The following is a 19,132-nucleotide window of genomic DNA, read 5'->3' as shown; positions in this document are numbered from 1 at the left end:
AAATGTTGTCATCAACAGCATTTTAGATAGAAAATAAACTCCAAAAAACATAAATAAGTGATCTTTCGTTTATTTTTTCGATGTTTTCCCTCTTGATTAAAAAAAAAAAAAAAAATAATTAAAAAATATTTCCAAGCAATAGTAAATGGTTCAATTTAAAATTATAGTATTTTTATAAGTCAGTTCATCGTCGCTTCCAAATCTAAAAAAAAAAACAAGTACTACATCCCAAATTACTTACAATTTGAATATTATATAGTCTCTTTTGTTTTTAATCTGTAATTATGATGTCTTATTCGGATTCCCGAGATAAAAAATGCATACACTTTGTATTTACAAAACATGTGCAATTGTTTCACTCCATGACAATACATTAAAGTTACCATTATTACATTAGATAAGATTATAACTTATTTATAAAACATATAATATAATTAAGTGTCTTTTAACTTTTACACAAAATAATTTTTCAATGCAACGATTTAAACGTATAAAATGTTTTCAAATGTATAAAAGTAAATACGAAGCCAACTTAATAAGACACTCATAATCAGTAACATCAAGCACCAGTATCTCCCGGAATATTTTTTTTTTTTTTTATATAATTAATTTATTATAAAATAACATTTAATATTTTCTGTTAAAATATATTTTTTCCCTTGTTGTTATTGATCAATTTATAAATTTTTAGAAAAGAAATCTTTCAAAAATTGTTATTTATAAAAAATAAGAAATTTAGAAATCTATTTAAAACTGTTTTCAGATTTTTTTTGGCCTCTTCGTATTAATATTTTTTCAATCAAAAATAAGAACTTCATACCTTATTTATACCTTAATTTACAATCGCATTTTGTTAGCTCTCTTTAACGAAACAAAAATGTATTCTTTCGTTAGTTATTAACTATTTACGTTAGTTGTTGTGATGGCGGACGCACTTGCAAATAATGTTATGCAGAATATAAATCACCTACCATATAAAACATGATAAATTATTTATATTATATAAACGGATATTTATGATATTAAGAAACAGCTTCAATATTTTAGATTCGATCAAGAATTTAAACAAAACTTACATTTTATCGGCTGTTGTTTATTTGCAAAAAAAAACAATACTTGTTGAAATCGATTGTTAATTATTTTACAAGATCAATTAAAAAATTATGTGTTCAAAATATACTTAAAATAATCATAAAAAGTAAATATTATATTTTTAAAGCTTTATAATTTGTGATGGAATGATGGGATTTATGATTTTAACAACACATAGTGTTCGTTAAATTATGTCTAACAAAAGAGTAAACAGTCGGTTAAAAATATTAAACCAAAATTCCAATAAACTATGTTTAGGTTCACGCATCATCATGAAAAATCTAGATGTTGATATTATTATTAGACCGCAATTGCAAACGCTACAGGATTTTAATAGTACAACAATGTTTTTTCGAAATATAAAAATGAAGTTTCGACATAAATTGAAAACATTAAACGTTATTTTATATTTGATACCTGTATAAAGTTCAAGATAAAATTCGAAATGATACACTAAAACCTATTATGAAATTTGCCAAGTATGAGGTATAGGATTAAAATAGTGCGATAAACAATAAACAGCTATAACAACTGTAGGCTACAGTCTGCAGTATAATGTTGTATTCGTCATGAAATCAAATACTTATTAGATAAATTCAGAAAGTTCGGAAAACCCCTAAGTTTTTAACGGAAATCGTAATATGCATAGTATATATTAGACACAAGGATTCAAGATTAATGTAATTTAATCAACGATAAATTTAATGTACGTTACTATGCGTGTAATCGGATATTGCCATAAGTCCCTCGCCTACTCAATTAATACTATCACATGCTACCATCAAAACATATATGATCTCATTGCGACTTCAATATAACAACTACCCAAAATTTTCGCCTACATTTTATATTATAATGTTATACGCACAGTGTAATCGGCTTGTTAAAAAAATCTCATCCAGTCATATTAAGCACAACGCGCGTTACACGTTTCCCCGATTAAGCGTAAAATAGCTATAGTATAATACAGCCAAAGCGTATTTCGGGTTATTTCTCGGGGGTTGTCCGACATTTAATGAATCTCAAAAATAAAATTTTTAGAATTATTTACTGATGTAAATAATTAGCTTACTTTTTTCAAATTACTTTTTTAGGAATTGACAAGTAATATTACATTTGAAACCCGGGTATATGGGGGTATATGGTGTATTAGAGAAATTGAAGATTATTATATAATATTGATTACTAACATTTATTTTAAAATGTACCTTCTTATATTATCATTATAATACCATTAACAATTTTGAAACTAAAGTAAATTTATAGTAAAATATTTAAGTGAATACTTAACTTCGAGTAATTGCGACTCGACAGTATTAATATTTTTTTTTAAATAATTAACTGAAGCCTAATACTTATCAAAGTTATAAAATAAAATAAAATAAAATAAACTTTAACAAATTTATGTATAAATGGCTTTTTTTGTAATACGTAATATATTAGCTAAGATATAACTAATTTATTTTGAATTTTTTAGTATTAGAATAGTAATAAAATAAAAATATTTTATTTAAAAATTTTAAATAATTTCTAGATATTCCTGATGAACTGTAGATAAATCTTGCAACATGACGTCGAATCTACATGTAATCAAATTAATTTCAGTTTGGAATTTATATAAAAATACCATTTATTTTATAATAAAATAAAAATAATATATTACTAAATAAATGATAATATCAATATATTAAGTATTTTTCTTTTAAAATCAGTGGGTTTCCAGATATGGAGGATACCCCCTCTTCCCTGTAAGCGATGAATAGATTTTGTGGGGCGGTATAATTGATTTGGGTGGAAATGGGCCATGAGCAATTCTAGGATTGTAAAGTAGTGCTGACCATAATATATTTTGTATTTACATTAAAATTTAAAACTGAAGAAAAATAAATCTGATATACAGATATTATGCTGAGTTAATTATCATTACTGCGCGACGGCGGCACGGCGAATGTGTTGATATGGCCGCTATACTGATGTATTTTCCGAGCGTGCCTACATAATTGTTTTGATATAATTGATGGGCTGTTGTATTAACTTCTAATATTTATTTTCTAGATGAAGACTGCGCTTGCCGGACCATCAGAGTGATGATAAACGGACAAGAAGCTGAACTAACCATCATCGACATACCATACGTGGAGATGTCGGTAAGTCGAACCACGTATGATTGTGTATATCATTAATTCTAACAGCGATGACGGTAGTAATGTTTTGATCCACTCAAATATTGTCAAGGCTTTTAGCGCGTTCTCTCACCTTACTTTACCATTGAACTACGTAATGCTGACCGTTGCACCGAACCCGATTAGTTTTGGTCACTAGCGAAGACTAATAAAAATAAATAAATACCCTATCATTATAGTGAATTATAATGGGTCGATTTTGAAAGGAAAAGATTACGTACGGGGATACTAATTTTTTTCCGCTGTATACAGAAATCGTTCGCATGACCACTGAAATAAACACCTCTTGATTCACCTTGAAAGCGCTAATCGTGAATTTCTTAGAAAGCTGTTATCGAGTAAAAGTCTTTAAAAATGAAATAAGCCGTTTCACAAGATGAACAGACAATTGTGGTAATCGTTGGTTCAACGCCAAATGTGTTGATTCAATAATACCGATTTATTCGAATGGGTGGTTCATGGATGAATCAGGGTCGTTGAGTAAAAGAGGAGTGAATGAAAATAATTATGTTGGCCTGTTTCACTATTGATGATTTCGAACACAAGAGTAATAATGTGGTGGTGTCTTGTTAGAAGAAGAAAAAAACAAAATACCCCAATCAGATTTCTTCGGAAAATATATAAAATTTTCCTTTTTTCACTTCTAAACGCGTATAATAAACGAGTCAAGTCATGGCATTTAAATGCAATATGCGAACTGTGACGCAATTTATAATCGACTAAGTTTTACCATTTCAACAGTGTTAAGGGCGGCAATGGTTAAAAGTGCACAGCTAAAGCTGAAATCATCACATTTTCACTTATCTTTACGTATAGAGGGGGGATAAAAAGAAAAAAAATCAATAATAAACCGACATTTATATTCACACTTTCCGACAGATATTTACTTGATTACACAGTGTTTGTCATCTGCTTATACGATATTTTATAAGAACATCAGAGAGATATTTTTTTACGATTTTTTCCTATTTAATAATATAATTACGTTGCTTATCGCTAGTTGTAGTTTTTTAATTATCTACCTAATTATGTCATGAATACATTATACTATTATAGTTGAATTTAATTTCCCAGCTATTTTTAAATATTTTTCTCCAATTAATGGCCGTCGAGTATTGCTTATCTGTTGTGAATATCATATATATATATGTATAGGTATAACTATAAATTATATTATCGTCATAAACGTCGTCATCGTGGCGAGCTGTTTCCTATTACAAAATAGTTGGTGGAAAAGAGGCTTAATCTATTTAGTTATTTATGATATTTTAATACTGTCGTTTTAGTATTTGCTCATCCAGGTTTTGGGGTACTGTATTATATACTATACCACAAAAAGTTCTGTGGCAATGTATCAATCTTTGTGTCATCTTAGAAAATTATTATATTTCATTTAAGTTTTTTACCGTTATAAATAAGAAAATAATATCAATAAAAAATTTTTATGCAATTTAGTTTTTTGATTATCATTATCTGGATCATAATATGTTTTAAACTTTAAAGCAGTTTGAAAAAATAAATATTGAAATTGAGAGAAATCGACCAAAGCATATTAAACTTTTAATTTTGTAATACTAAAAGTTGTATTTTCAACTCACGAATTGCCTAAATAAAGTGTTTTAAAAATATGATTAAAAAATTGAAAATATGATTTTAAAAAACGATTTTAACCGGTTACTAATTACCAAAAAAAACTTATCATTGGTTTTTAAACCATTAACGGTTATTATGGTTTTTGAAATATCCTGAAAGAAACGGTTATCGGTAACCATAATATGAAAATTAAACGATAACCGGTTACCGGTTTTAAAAAATTTTTGGCTCCTACAAGAGCCGATTACTAACTTTATTAGGAACGGTTTTAAGCCCTGCTTTACACATAATAATCATGGTCATATATGGTGATTAGATATCCAGATATTCAATGTAATAATTATTTATGGAAAAATAGAGTAGTTACCTACCATCTATATGGTAGGTATATATAGTAAGTACCTATTATTTACATTAATTATTTATCAACCCTTATTGTTTTTGAAATTTAACATACTGAAATTTTATAGAGTTGAATCTTACTGTATTTAAATCTTAACATGTAACATTCTTGACAAATAAAATTTAAATAATAATAAACTTTAAAAATTAAAAATAAAACAAAATAAAATTAATTTAATGATTAATGAGTCTTATTAATTTGTTTTACCAAAAAAATGTGAAATGTACATAAAAATTAAACAAATATAAAAGAAAAACATTTTTTTTTTTAAATACTGAAATAATTCATGAAATGTTCAAACCAGGGACCGTGATGAATTGTACGGTTCCAGTTCCGTTTCGGTTCCTAGAAAAAAAAAAACAGTTCCGGTTTCGATGTCGATTCTAAGAAAACTAAAATTTAGATTTCGGTTTATTTTTGGTTTTAAAAAAATAGCTAAAATATTTTCAAGTTTGGTATTATACTAATGTGAGAAAAATTTGATTCTGTTAAAAATATAACAGTTTCGATTCTTTTAAAAATATAACTAGTGTTAGTTAGCGTCAATTATGGCGGTTAATACCAATTTTCAACCAGATATCTTATCATCACTTAAGTGAACTTAGGATTAATTAAGTAAAAGTGTACTCATCATCATCATGACTACCCTATTTAAAATATCATTTCATGTTTTTTTATAGTTTAAACATTGATATTTAAATTTTTAAATATACTTCTATATATTTTTAAGGTTAGAGATTTGCGGTTGGTGGTTTCAGTAGATAGTACATTGAAAGATCTGTTCCACTTTCATAGGATCTTAATTTGATCATTTTACCTCATAGATATATAATAATTATAAATATGTGCTTTACCTTATAATAATCTGTGAATATTAAAACATTTTAAAATAATTAATAATAATTCTATATATTTTAGAATAATAAGGTTGGGAAGTTATCCATTGATAACATCCAGCACGTGTGTTAGTTATTGACTAATGATTATTAATGTAAAAGATCCCTACACCATTTTCTTTTTGGTATTGGTTGAGTGTTGTCGGGTAGTGTTTTAAATGATAATTATTTGATTAGTGGATTAGTGTGTGATTGGAGTTTATTATGAAATCTGATGTAGTATGTTTTAGAGATTTGATTTAGGATTTGTATTTTTCAATCTTACTGGAGGTTGGAGTTTGTTATATACCAAGGTGCAGAAGAAACTAGATGGAGACAGATGGACTGGAAGGCTTGTATTAATCTGGTGTTGGAGGATTTGGCGGCTCCTCATAATTGGATGCCGTATGTCCATAGTGGCCTGAGTAGAGACCTTGTAAATTAATAATTTGATGTTCATTTGTTCATTTTACATCTTAATAATGGTTTTAGGAGGTGTGGACGGGAATTAAGGGCTTTTTTTTATCAACTATGTGAGAATTTCAGGTTAATTTATTGCCAAGGGTAAGACTGAGGTATTTTACCTATGTGTAAATGGGGATTGGAATGTTGTTCATTAAAATTTGAGGACATGTATTTTTATTTAAAGTAAATGTTATGAAGGAGGACTTTGATTTTCCACCTCTTTGTCCAAAGGTGTATAATATTAAGGTGTTTTTGTTTCATATTTGAGGCTATAATGGGATTTTCATTGGTTGCTATAATTGCCGTGTCGTCCGCGTAGGAACCAAGTTCGGAATAGGACTTTTTAGGAATGTCGTGAGTGAATATGTTATATAGAAAAGAGGCAATATTGCTATCTTGGTGAACTCCGGCAAGAATGTCAAAGTAGTTTGAGTAGCATGAGTTCTGTTGTACGATGAAAGTACGGTCATCAAGGTACGGTTTTATAAGTAAGTAATAAAGCGCAGGCAGAAATTTTTTTTAGTTTGAACAGTAAGCCTTCAAACCAGACTCTATCGAACGCTTGTGCTATGTCCAGGAAGATGGCTGCACAGTAATGTTTTTTTTCCAGTGACGAAGATATAGTGTCGACTACTCTGTGGAGTTGATGGATCGTTGAGTGGTATGGTCTGAAACCGTATTGTGTATCTGAGATTATGTTTGCTGTGATAGCCAGAGGAATAAATCTTTTTAGTAAGATCTTTTCGAACATATTTAATTGAGTTGGTAGTAAGCTTATGGGTCGATATGAGGTAACTTTTTTTGGAGGCTTTTTGGGTTAGGAATTAGTATAATTTCGGAAAATTTTCAGGTTAGAGGGTTAAGGGGTAATATGATAAACGCAACATTGCGTTGTAGATATACGAAAGTAGTATAATCGTTTTTTTTGGTAGGTTTTTGGTGGTGCAATTTGTGATCCGGTCGTACCCAGGAGCTTTTTTGTTGTGAAGTTTTTTGATAATAACAATTTAAAGATAATTATTAATTTCTGATTGATCGATGTAGAACAGTGGTTCTCAAACTGTGCTCCGCGGAACTCCAGGGCTTTACAGAAGAAGTTTAGAGGCTCCGTGGACATATATTAATTATCTAAATTTAAATATTATTAAATTTCTTAGTTATTAAGGAAAAATACTAGTAACATGAATTACGCAACGAGTCACGTTTTAGTGACATCAATTTTATTTACAACTAAGACTTCTGATGAAATTTGGTTATTGTGACTTCATAACTTGGCTGGTAACTTCACAAAATTAAATTAAGTAAATCTATCAATACAACTTAAAATGACCAAAGCTTTCATAACAAATGACAAAATCCGAACTTTAAAAAAAATGAAATTTTGAACTGTGTGTTTTTTTCAATAAGAAATATTAATAATCACTGTTGTCTTGAATATAAATTCCTGATTTTCGGGGCTCCATAAATTTTTTTGAAAACATAAGAGCTCCGCAGACAAAAAAAAGTTTGAGAACCACTGATGTAGATATAATATGTTCATTAATATAATATATTACTAGCAGCCAGTGTGCATTTGATTGAAGACCTTACGCACAATATTTCTGCTGATATAAATTATCATTAAAATAAAATATTAAATATTTTTAACAGTAATAAGTTTTACTTTACATGGAAAGAGAGGGTGTGGAGACCAAACTCCTGTGGGTTATTTTACATTGAATTATTATAACCCCCCAAAAATTCAACCAAATGTCCGCCTATGTATGCAGTCAACAATTTACATTTTTTTTTAAATTTAATAAAAATGGACGTTATGAAAAGCGAAAGGAATAAAACGTTGAAAGTAATTGATGGTTTCAAATTTCGTTTTCACAAAATACTATAAAATTATATTCAGCGCTGGTGTTGCACAGTTAAACCATGTAAGTGTTTTTTTGAAATTTAATGATAAAATATTTGTAGAGATAGTTTTAAAGATCACACAAGTCATTTTAAAATTTCGAAACAAATAATAAATCGACAGAAACTTAACAACAATTTAAAATAAAAGCCGTCGATGATATGTTTTCCAGGCCATCTAAAATTATTCATTCTGAATTAATAAATTCTAATGTCGAATCTTTAACTACTCAATACATAAAGTTAATTAAACATAATTATTACTTATAAATAAAATACATTTTGGTAAGTAATAAAAATTATATCCAGTCCGCAATTTACGTATGTATAAAATATACCCTGGCTGCAATTTACATATGTATAATATATAGCCAGGCCGCAGTTTACGTATGTACAAAATATGTCCGGGCCGCAAAATATATAAAAAATTAAAAATGGGCGGCAATTTACAACGACCCACATCAGATAACAATAGTCACAACCATAAAAATTTACTATTTACTGATTTTAGCATTTGATCATCGGACAATGAATTGACGACTTTTTAAAATTTCTTAGAGTGGGGCATTTGGCATAGTCTGCCCCCCCCCCAAAGGAGGCCCCTGCTTTATGATAAGTCATTTAAAAGTTACTTGAAAAAATATCTCATATTTCTTGGACATCAAAACAGTGCTTGTAACATGTTAACATACATTTTGTCATTTTTATTATTTTTTCAATAATTATATACTAAATACGTCTAGGATTTGTATTTGAACCAATTTATTTCTTAAAGATGCATATTCTTAATATTGTGAAATGTATTGATAAGAAGAATATGAACCATACAATTCGTTAAATTTACTTTTAACACGCCTAAAATTATCATTTTATTTTTTTAAATCATCTTCTGTAATAGACAGTAGGTAATTCAAACGTATTGATGTAACTTGAGGTTATTAAATATTTCTTCATACACGAATATTTTCCTTGTTCAAAATATTTTTATTTATATACAGTCAAGAAAAATTCATAAAAACGTTTCTACTCAAAATAAATTATTTTAGACAGCGGTAGTTGGTATTTTAAACTTCCATATTACATGCCTTCACATGGGTAGTTTCTTTTATTTTAAAACTATGATCTATTCGAGCGATGAACAATATCTTTTTTCTTGTTATTCACATCGTTATATCTGCCAAACGAAACATGTTTAAAAAATAATGACAGCATTATCTAAATTCCTGAATATAAACCCTGTGACAGTTAGCTTGGAAGAATATTAATACTACATAGCACAGTTTATGAGAATACTCACCATTTTCTAATATCTATAATAGATTGCGATCCTGCTATCTGTTCAGATATTACTTCTGTACTATGTTCAGATATTTAATATTATACTTTAATATAAAGTAGATAATTTAATTTATGTCAGAATATATTGTTTTATACTATACATTTTTTTTTTTGTTTATTTGATATTTTTTTTTATTTTTTTTAAACCATTTTTTTAAATTGTTATTCATTATAAGATACAAAACCATTTATAATTTCTTTTAATTAATATATTTTCACTTTCCATCCATGGAAATATCTAACATGCGAAAATTCTACAAAAAAAATTAATTCAAAACTAGAATAAAGAAAATTGTAACATATATTAATATTAAAAGTAATTCTGAGATGTAGTTTATGAATTAATTACTAACTTACTCATCATGACATTAATAATACTGTTTAGTATTATAATAACTCGTATGAAATTTGCTTGTTTAACAAACATTTAGTAAAAATATTTTTAACAAAATAAAAAACGTTATGAAATCAGATATCTATAGATCAATGGTGATATATATAAAAGTCTATAACGTTTTTTTAATACATGAAAATTGTTCTATGGGGAGAAAGTAATGATGTTATTCAAAAAAAAAAAAAAAAAATTCATAAATTATTTTGATATCAAATTCGTTCAGATAGTAGTCATAAAAAATATTTCATATTAAAACAAAAGTTTTTGATAAATATCGTGATATATCATAACATACAGTGGTGTGCGCATGAATTAGGTATGTGGAGGATGTCATAAATAAAAATGTATTATTTTCAATCTTTATTCTTTATTATAATACAAAAAACAAAAATTCAATCAAGGCGGAAATTCATCCTTCTGGCTTTTTTACTAAATTCATCAATTATTTGTTCTGTAGATAATGGAATGTCTCGATGTACGTTCATTTACACCAACCCATTTAACCGTAACTGCCCCGTCGTACTTCTTAAATACGTTATTAAAAGCGTTTAAAAAAAACCCCATAGGGGGGGATATATCCACCATCATCCTCTTTACGCACGCCACTGATTACATATATCATCTAAATTAAATTATATAAGTATTTTTTAATTTTTTTTCAATATATTGTTCTTTGTTTTATAATCGATTGTTCGTCTTATAAAAATACCAAAATATAGTCTCTCGTTGTCTTTTTAATTACTGATTTCAGTCTAAAATATTTTTAAGAATTAATACCAATAAAATCAAAAGATCATATAATTATAAAATAATAATAAGATAAGGATATTAGATGTCTCAAATGCCTCAAACAATATGAATTGGTTTAAATATTTAGATATAGTATTCAAAGTATATAAAATTATTAAAGTTATTTGTAAAGAATTTATTTGGATCGTTTAAATAATAAAACCCCGATGGATAAGAATTAAAACTTTTTAAAATATATTTTTTTAAATATATAATCTACATAAGACCAAATAATCCAAAACTAAGTTATTAATTATATTAACATTAATTGTAGAATAGTGGTATTTGTAATATTTCATTTTATAAATGTTTAAATCCATAATCTCAAAATAACTTTATTAGGCATTTAATTAAAACAAGTGAAAAATTAAAAATAATTTTTAGAAAATTAAGACAATCAAATAATTCAATTCTATGTAATTTGTTACCTTTCGTATCCATTAAACTTTTTAAGTATCTAATTTTGAATAGAAAGAAAGATTTTACAGAAAAAAAATCTGAAATAATTATTCAGATGTTCAATAATAAAAATGCAATAATTTAAATATTAAATAATTGTCAATATGTTTCCAATTTCAATTGGAATATGACATGCCATTGAAAGAAAAACAATCTAGTATGTTATACATATATAAAAAAAAATAACTAATAAATTTCAGTAATCAAAGGCTCTGTCGGTTGTGAGCTATCGAAATATAAAAATTAAAATTCTTTTTTTCCATTAAATTTGTTTACTTATTTACATACAACTTTAAGTTATATACATTTTATGCAGAGTTGTTAATTTTTTTTATAGAACAACGAACAGGATGAGCTTAAGTAGCGTAGTAATCGATAAAATACTGAATGGAATAAAATCTTCTTAATATCTTAAAGCTCTGTGTCTCAAAATGTCGATTTTACGAACTATATAAATGCCATTTTTTTTGATGGTGTTAAATTAATAATAATACAGAAGTGAAACGTTTCAAAAAGCTTTTAGGTAATAAATAAAATTGTATATATGCTTGAAAATCTTTATTTTTACCCTATATTATACAACATGTAAAACTCTACGAGTAAACAAGTTTCATAAGAATAATCTATACACTAATTTGTTTGCAAAGATTGACATATTTTAAAAAAATAAATATAATCAATTTTAACGAAATTTTTATGTTTTTTTATACAATTGAAAAAAATCGTATGGTAGTTCTGGTACTTATTGGTAATCCATGGTTTCCTTGTTCTCTTTTCTCTAAACATTTATCCTTTATGACTTAAGTGTGGTTTTTTAAGAAGACTTTACACCCATAAATATTATATCCGTTTAACGCGTGTGTTACGATTACGTACATTTCATCATTGATTATAAATACTAGTACTTATAATCAATGGTTTCTCCTACCCAAATTTAGTTTAAAATTGCTGTCGTTCACTGTGAAAATTTGTAATATAACTTATTTTATGAAATTATTGCTTAATTTTGATAGTTTTATAAATGTTATTGAGACTTTTATTCCCAGACCAATATTTTTTAATAATCTATAAAATAATATTAAAACCCAATTATACAGTACGCAAACGCTTTTAATAGTCTCTGAGTTATTTTCGGATTGTTGCGTCTAATCCGAACAGAATTTTTCGTATCTTTTGAATGGTTTTGAACACTTAAACCCTGCATCGTCAACTCAACTCATTGACCCCGCGTGCTACAGAGAATACCCGATTTCGTATATTATAATCGTAAATGTGTGCTAAGTAGTGCAGTGTAAGGCAAGGCTACATTTAAGATTTAGCCGCCCCGTGCAATCAAATTCTGTCGCCCCCTTCCGTTTCAGTTTACATAAATATTAATAATTTCTATTAAACAAATAACAAATGACGTTTACAAACAACTTACAGTTAAATAAATTTAGAATCAAGAATTAATCAATTGAAAAAAGAAACCTATAATATATTTCAATTTTTTTTTTTTTTTTAATCAGTTTTTCTGATTATTGTAAAATATGTTACATATATTCCTATATGAAAAAATAGTAAACAATAGCTTACCTCACCAACAGTTACCGAGATAGCTATTTTCATAATTTTTTATTTACGTCTATATAATATATAAGATTATTCGGGAATGTTTAAGAAAAAAATCGTTATTGATGATTTCAATAAATAAAATATCTAACAATAACCAATTATTCTGAATTCAGTCCCTGTTCACGTTGCTGTATATGTAAATCTTTTATATTAAATATTATGTTATAATAACATAATATAATTTAATAAATAATATATATAAATAAATAAATAATATATATATTATTATATATAAATATTATTATTATATATAAATAATATATAGTAAATAATATAAATAAATTAGGTAATAAAAACAATAGTTTTTATTTTATTTTATTTACTAATTTATTATTATTTATTGATTATTTTAACAATTTTTTTTTTTTTTTTTTTGTGAAAATGAGTAGAAAAGAATTAAGTGTTGATTAATGTAAAAAAATTGCCAAACTAACTAGGGATAATTTGCAAAGTATTTTAAATCAAACACGAATTGGCTGTTTTTTTTTTTTGAAAACAAAGCTTCTTCTACTTCTTGTAATAGTAATAGATCTGTAGTGACTACTAGTGATGGGCAGAAGTGACTTATTCAAACCTACTTAGTAGTACTGTGTGCCTAATTTAGTTACTCTACGTAGTATAATTATTTGTTTTAAAAAATATTTTATTCGACTATCCAAAATCGACTACAAACTGATGAAAAATAAAACAATTTAAAATTGTTTTCAATAGAGGATGACATGTTAAAATAATTATAATTTAAAGATTAAATCGACACTTTTGCTACTGTCAAAGTTCAACGTAAATCGTTATAATTTATAATTATCATATCCAAGTTTGAAGAATTTATTTTATTTATTTCATGTAGTTATTAATTATTAATAAAAAAAAAAATTTACGTTTAAGAAATTATGTTTTATTGTTTACATAAAACTTGTTACTTAATTAATGTATATTTTATGGTAAATAACTTAATCTAATATTTTAGTTATTAAGAACAGCAATTTTTTCACAGGCCTATAAGCGGAAAACATGTAATAATGTTACATTGTATACAATGTATACGCCCCTTGTAATAAATATTCAAATTTCTATATATCTGGATACGTTCTATTGAAAGAGCATAGCAGTGTGACAATTTTCGTAAAATCCACTATTTTTTCCAGTCACATCATAATTACCAGGGCTCGAGACTTGTAGCATATGCATATTTTTTTGTAGTTTATGAAAAGATAGCAGAGTAAGCAATAAATCCATTTCAGACAAAAATGAACTCAATACTAAAAGTTTTTAGTGCATATTTTTGCATATTCTAGAGGTTTTGCTATTTTTTCGACTATTTTGCTATTTGCAGTAATTATTATAATTACTGTCATACTCATATACAGTTTTTTATAAAGATAAAAATGAATAGTATTCCAATTACTCTAGGTGCCTTCAATTTCTCTCCACCACACAATATTACGAATATTATTTCTTTTGAATTTTTTTAATGTAATGAAATGACTTTAATGCCAAGCATCACGTTTGGAGCTGTCACGCAAACAACTCTCGTGGCATCGCTTTGCATAATTTTTTCAATATAAATAATTTTAATATACTTTCTCCACCTAAACTCACTTATCCCCTATCTTATCTCCTTATTCTTTCATAGCCCTTATCCCTTAGAAAAAAACCCAATATTCTAGATGTCTTTGTTGTAAAAATACCCAGAAATGTATATTGTTCTGTTAATAATAGATAATAATATTAGATTTAAATTCAGATCACTCCTCAGTAATACTTAATATTTCCTCAACCCCACTAACTCTCGTACCAAAATACCTAAATTATTTTCTCCTTTACCTTATCGTGTACAATTTCAAAATTTAATGAATGAATAAGTAAATTTCAAAGTCGAACTAAAATCTAACCTTGATGTAGATGAAGTGGTAAATATTTTAACCATACTCATATAAGCAGCTGCTTGAACAGCTACTAAATTAATTTAACCTCCTAATACATATTCTAATTCCCACTTAGTCCCTGAACAAATTTGGACCATAATAATCAAAATCGCAGAGCCAGAGAAAGATAACAATCCTCTCGACTTCCATCTCAAAAATCAGCAAGCCTGGGAATTAACGAGTTAATAAGTTAAAAGTTAAACTAAAAGTTAAGTTAATTTAACTTATTAACTTAACTTATTTCTTTACAGACTTTACAGATTAATGTAAAATTAAGGCATTCTTTTTTTTTATTTATCCCAATTAAGAAAATTTTGATTTTCAAGGCCAGGAAAATATTTTTGTCAAATACTGCGTTCGATAACAAGTATATATAAATAAATTAATAATTATATATTCTATAATAAGTACTTGAATACAATAGTAGAGCTATACATTATTCAGGATAATCTATAATTTTTACATTAAAAAAAATATTATCATAAATATATAATTGAATAAATTATTTAAATATATTAAATATATATATATTTTATTAATATATTTATATTAATACAAATATTAAAATTTTTTTCCTGTTAATTTCACAGCCGTCTCCGAATTCTGTAATTATATTGTATTCTACATTTTTTTTTTTTTATTTTTTTTTTTTAAAACCTTTAGTTATTAACTATTACAGGTCAACAATTACAGATAGTGATTACATAAACCAATTAAGAAATTAAAATAACATTGAGGCAATAGCAATTGATGATAACTAAACGTTAAGTATACAAAAGGTGTTGATAAGAAATAATGATTATTAAATTGGATTTGGGAAGATATAATTAAGGAGAGACGGTATTCTTAGATAGTAATGAGTTTAAGAGTGTGGATAAAAGTGAAATTAATGGAGTAATGAGGGAATGTAATTGTGTAACAAATTGAGATAAAATATTTGATATAGATTCGTTATTATAATTGATTGAGTTGCTTGAAGTTGCTTCTGCGTATGTCTTGGCCCTGGATTTTTCTTTGTGTCGGGTGTGCATGGACAGGGACTCCACTGTGACTGGCAAAATCACTTTTGAGGGTACTAATGGTGGTACAGGTGGTGTGGTCTTGAGGTGACCATTCTTATGATTCTTACGATAGGTGTTCATAAATTTCTTTAATGAAGAACAACCTTTAAAGTTCGCGGTATATGCGCCAGAACATAACGCACACTTTGTAGGTAGTTACGAAGATTTGACACAGTCCTTGGTGAAATGGTTGTTGCCGCATTTGACACAACGTGGTGATTCGCTACAGTAGGAGCGAGTGTGACCGTATCGCTGACATTATTTGCGTTGATGAGGGTAATGGGATTGATGCGGATTTTTGACAACTATTTTGGAGTTAAGGAGGGAGGATATTTGGAAGATACTCCGGTTAAAATTCCTTGCTTCTAGGACAACGGTGAATAGAGATAGAGCTTGTTTACTAATTCTGTGACGGATGTTTAGCACACTTATGATTGAGAGCCCAAATCCCGGAGGGCCCTCTATATCTTCAACATGAATAGTATAATGCAGATTATGGATAAACACTTTGAAAGGGTGGATATGAAGGGGTGCCCACGTATGGCATTTTAAATCCGATTCGTTTCAGTAATCGACTAGTTTATTGTAACCATCAAAATTATGAGGTTTGATAATAAGAGAGGAACCCTTGGCGGTAGCCGTAAAGCCATCGATACCCACCAGAGATATTAGATCTGCTTTTAACGAAAAGTAGTTAGTAACATTACTTATGACAATTAACGGTGCAGACATGCTCGTAATCTCAACTTTTTCATCACCAAGGTGTTTTGATGATAGAGTACTAGGTTCATGTTGAGCCGAAGGGGACTAAAAACCTCGGGAAGGTTATCAGCCATGGTGAGGGGAGCGAACTGATTTGACGACACATAAGACTTACTTTTCTTTAGACTTGAATCGAGATTTGATGAAGAGGAGGACGACAAATTCCGTTTGGTCGACTTCAAGGTAGTAGCGCGGGACATGACAGACAGGTCTGCGTATTATCGTGCAAAACACGTGAACATAATTAAATAATAAACTGATAATAATTGAGTGCGTGACGTAGTGAACGTGCGTGCTCGACGGCAGATGACACAGAACTGAATTCTACATTTTTAACAAATTATTTTATTACGATTTTAGTTTTTAGTTCCTATCAAAATACATATAAATAATTTGCTATACAAGTGCTTTATAAAAAATTATTTTGCTTTTTTGTATAATGATTGTTGAAAAACAATTTAAATAACAATTACTATTTTCCTATTTTTACTATACCATAATTTTTTAGTTATTATTTATAAGTTAGGAATAACTAATAAAAGTCTAAAACAAATTATGTTATATTTAGTATAATATTTATAAAGTCAATTTTTATTAACATATTTTATAAAAGAAAATTTGTTATTTGAGTTTTTAGTGCAAATCTAGTAAGTGCACCAAGAAAGAAAAAACTCTGAAGAACCACTAAAATGGCCAAGTATTTCTAGTTATTTTGAATAACTAAAGTCAAATGACATAAACTCATACATAAGTTATTAGATATTTAAGTGTTTTTTGTATGTCCCTAAAAAAAAACAAGTCTACTTCTAAATTATCAAATTCAAATCTAAGAACAAATATAAAGTATGTAAAATATCTATAATTTATTTGTAAACATTAAAATTATAATTCAATCCAGATTTATTCATAAAAATCTATAACTACGTTTATATAATATTTTTATTTCATTTGTTTGTCTTATGTGCAATACTCACAAAATCATTTGTAAACATAGTACATTACAATTCTGTTTCAATGTATATAGTTTAAATATCTAGGTGTATAATATGTTTATGTTATAATATGTTCTAAATGAATCACGCACGCAGTTTGTTTAATGATTATAGATGTTGAAAATATATTTTATTTTATCATCATAACTTATGCCATTAGCACGGGACAACGTCGAACGTTAAATAAAATTGAAAACAAAATATAGTCTGTGATCAATATTCGTAGTTTTATTTAGAAATCGATACAATTGTAAATGGATTATGGTTCTATGAGTAAAAAATGTTGTGTGAACTGTTTTTTTTACGCAGAATTTTATTTAATCGTGCAGAACGTTTAAGTACACAATTTATAAAGAGATTGGCGCATGACATGGAATTATTAACTTTTATACAAAATACACAGTGTGAACGGAAACATGTCGTTCCATAAGATACATATACTTAATAATAAATACTAAGTATATATATTATAATAGTAGTAGGTATATATATTAATATATACTAATACAATATATTATACCAATATATTTGAGTATCATTGAATGTGCAGACATAACCGTAAGTAAATAAAATAAATATTTCTAATAAACCGTATTTTAAATAATTTTTATTTTATAAAACATAGCTTTTGCAGTTAATTTTAAAATTCATTATTTTAATACATGACTGTTTAAACTTTGCCTCAATACTATTTGATTAAGACATGTAACGTTTGTAGTAACCTTGTAAATACTATTACTAGTATTTATAATAAATGGTTATACGAATACTAAAATCGATGGATATACATATGTGGTGCTTGTTAGTACACTTAGAAACCTATCTGATAAGGATACTAAACAGCACTAAACCTGTATTTTGTAGACATTTTATTTGATCTCGTTGTACATTTTATTACAGATATTTGATAGGGTAAGTTGAAAATCCTTTTTAGATCTAATATATTTTTGAATCCGATCACCTCGGATAGTTTTTGTTATACTCGACGTTTTCTTTTGCAAATTTAAAATGTACATTTATAATGAAATATTTGTAAACAATTTTGTACTTCTAGTCTTCTACTCGGGTGTGAAAATGTAAACGATTTTTACGTATTTTATTGAGAAAAAAAACGAAATAATACAATTTTACTTTTATAAAATGTATAAAAGTTAGTTATTTATAACACTATTTAATAGTGTTATAAATAAATCTTCGATCGATACATGGTCTTACGCGAGAGAAATTTTGTAGTTTTATTTATGTATTATTTACAGTTTCTTTTTGCAGAATCTATTGGTCTTTTTCT

At 27.1% G+C, this 19,132-nt stretch overlaps 1 protein-coding gene across 1 annotated transcript in view; it reads left to right on the top strand.

Annotated features, from left to right (window-relative positions):
• Positions 1 to 19,132, top strand: part of LOC112683705 (GTP-binding protein REM 1-like) — a 165,682-nt gene that overhangs the window by 106,942 nt on the left and 39,608 nt on the right. Inside the window, exon 5 of the mRNA XM_025554852.1 lies at positions 3,148 to 3,239. Coding sequence (XP_025410637.1) covers positions 3,148 to 3,239 — 92 coding nt within the window. The remainder of the gene's footprint in view (positions 1 to 3,147; positions 3,240 to 19,132) is intronic.

Source organism: Sipha flava, unplaced genomic scaffold, assembly GCF_003268045.1.
Source record: "Sipha flava isolate LNK unplaced genomic scaffold, YSA_version1 232_pilon_pilon, whole genome shotgun sequence".
NCBI lineage: Eukaryota > Metazoa > Arthropoda > Insecta > Hemiptera > Aphididae > Sipha > Sipha flava.
Note: the sequence above shows the minus strand (reverse complement) of the source record. Positions and strands in the feature narration are given on the sequence as shown.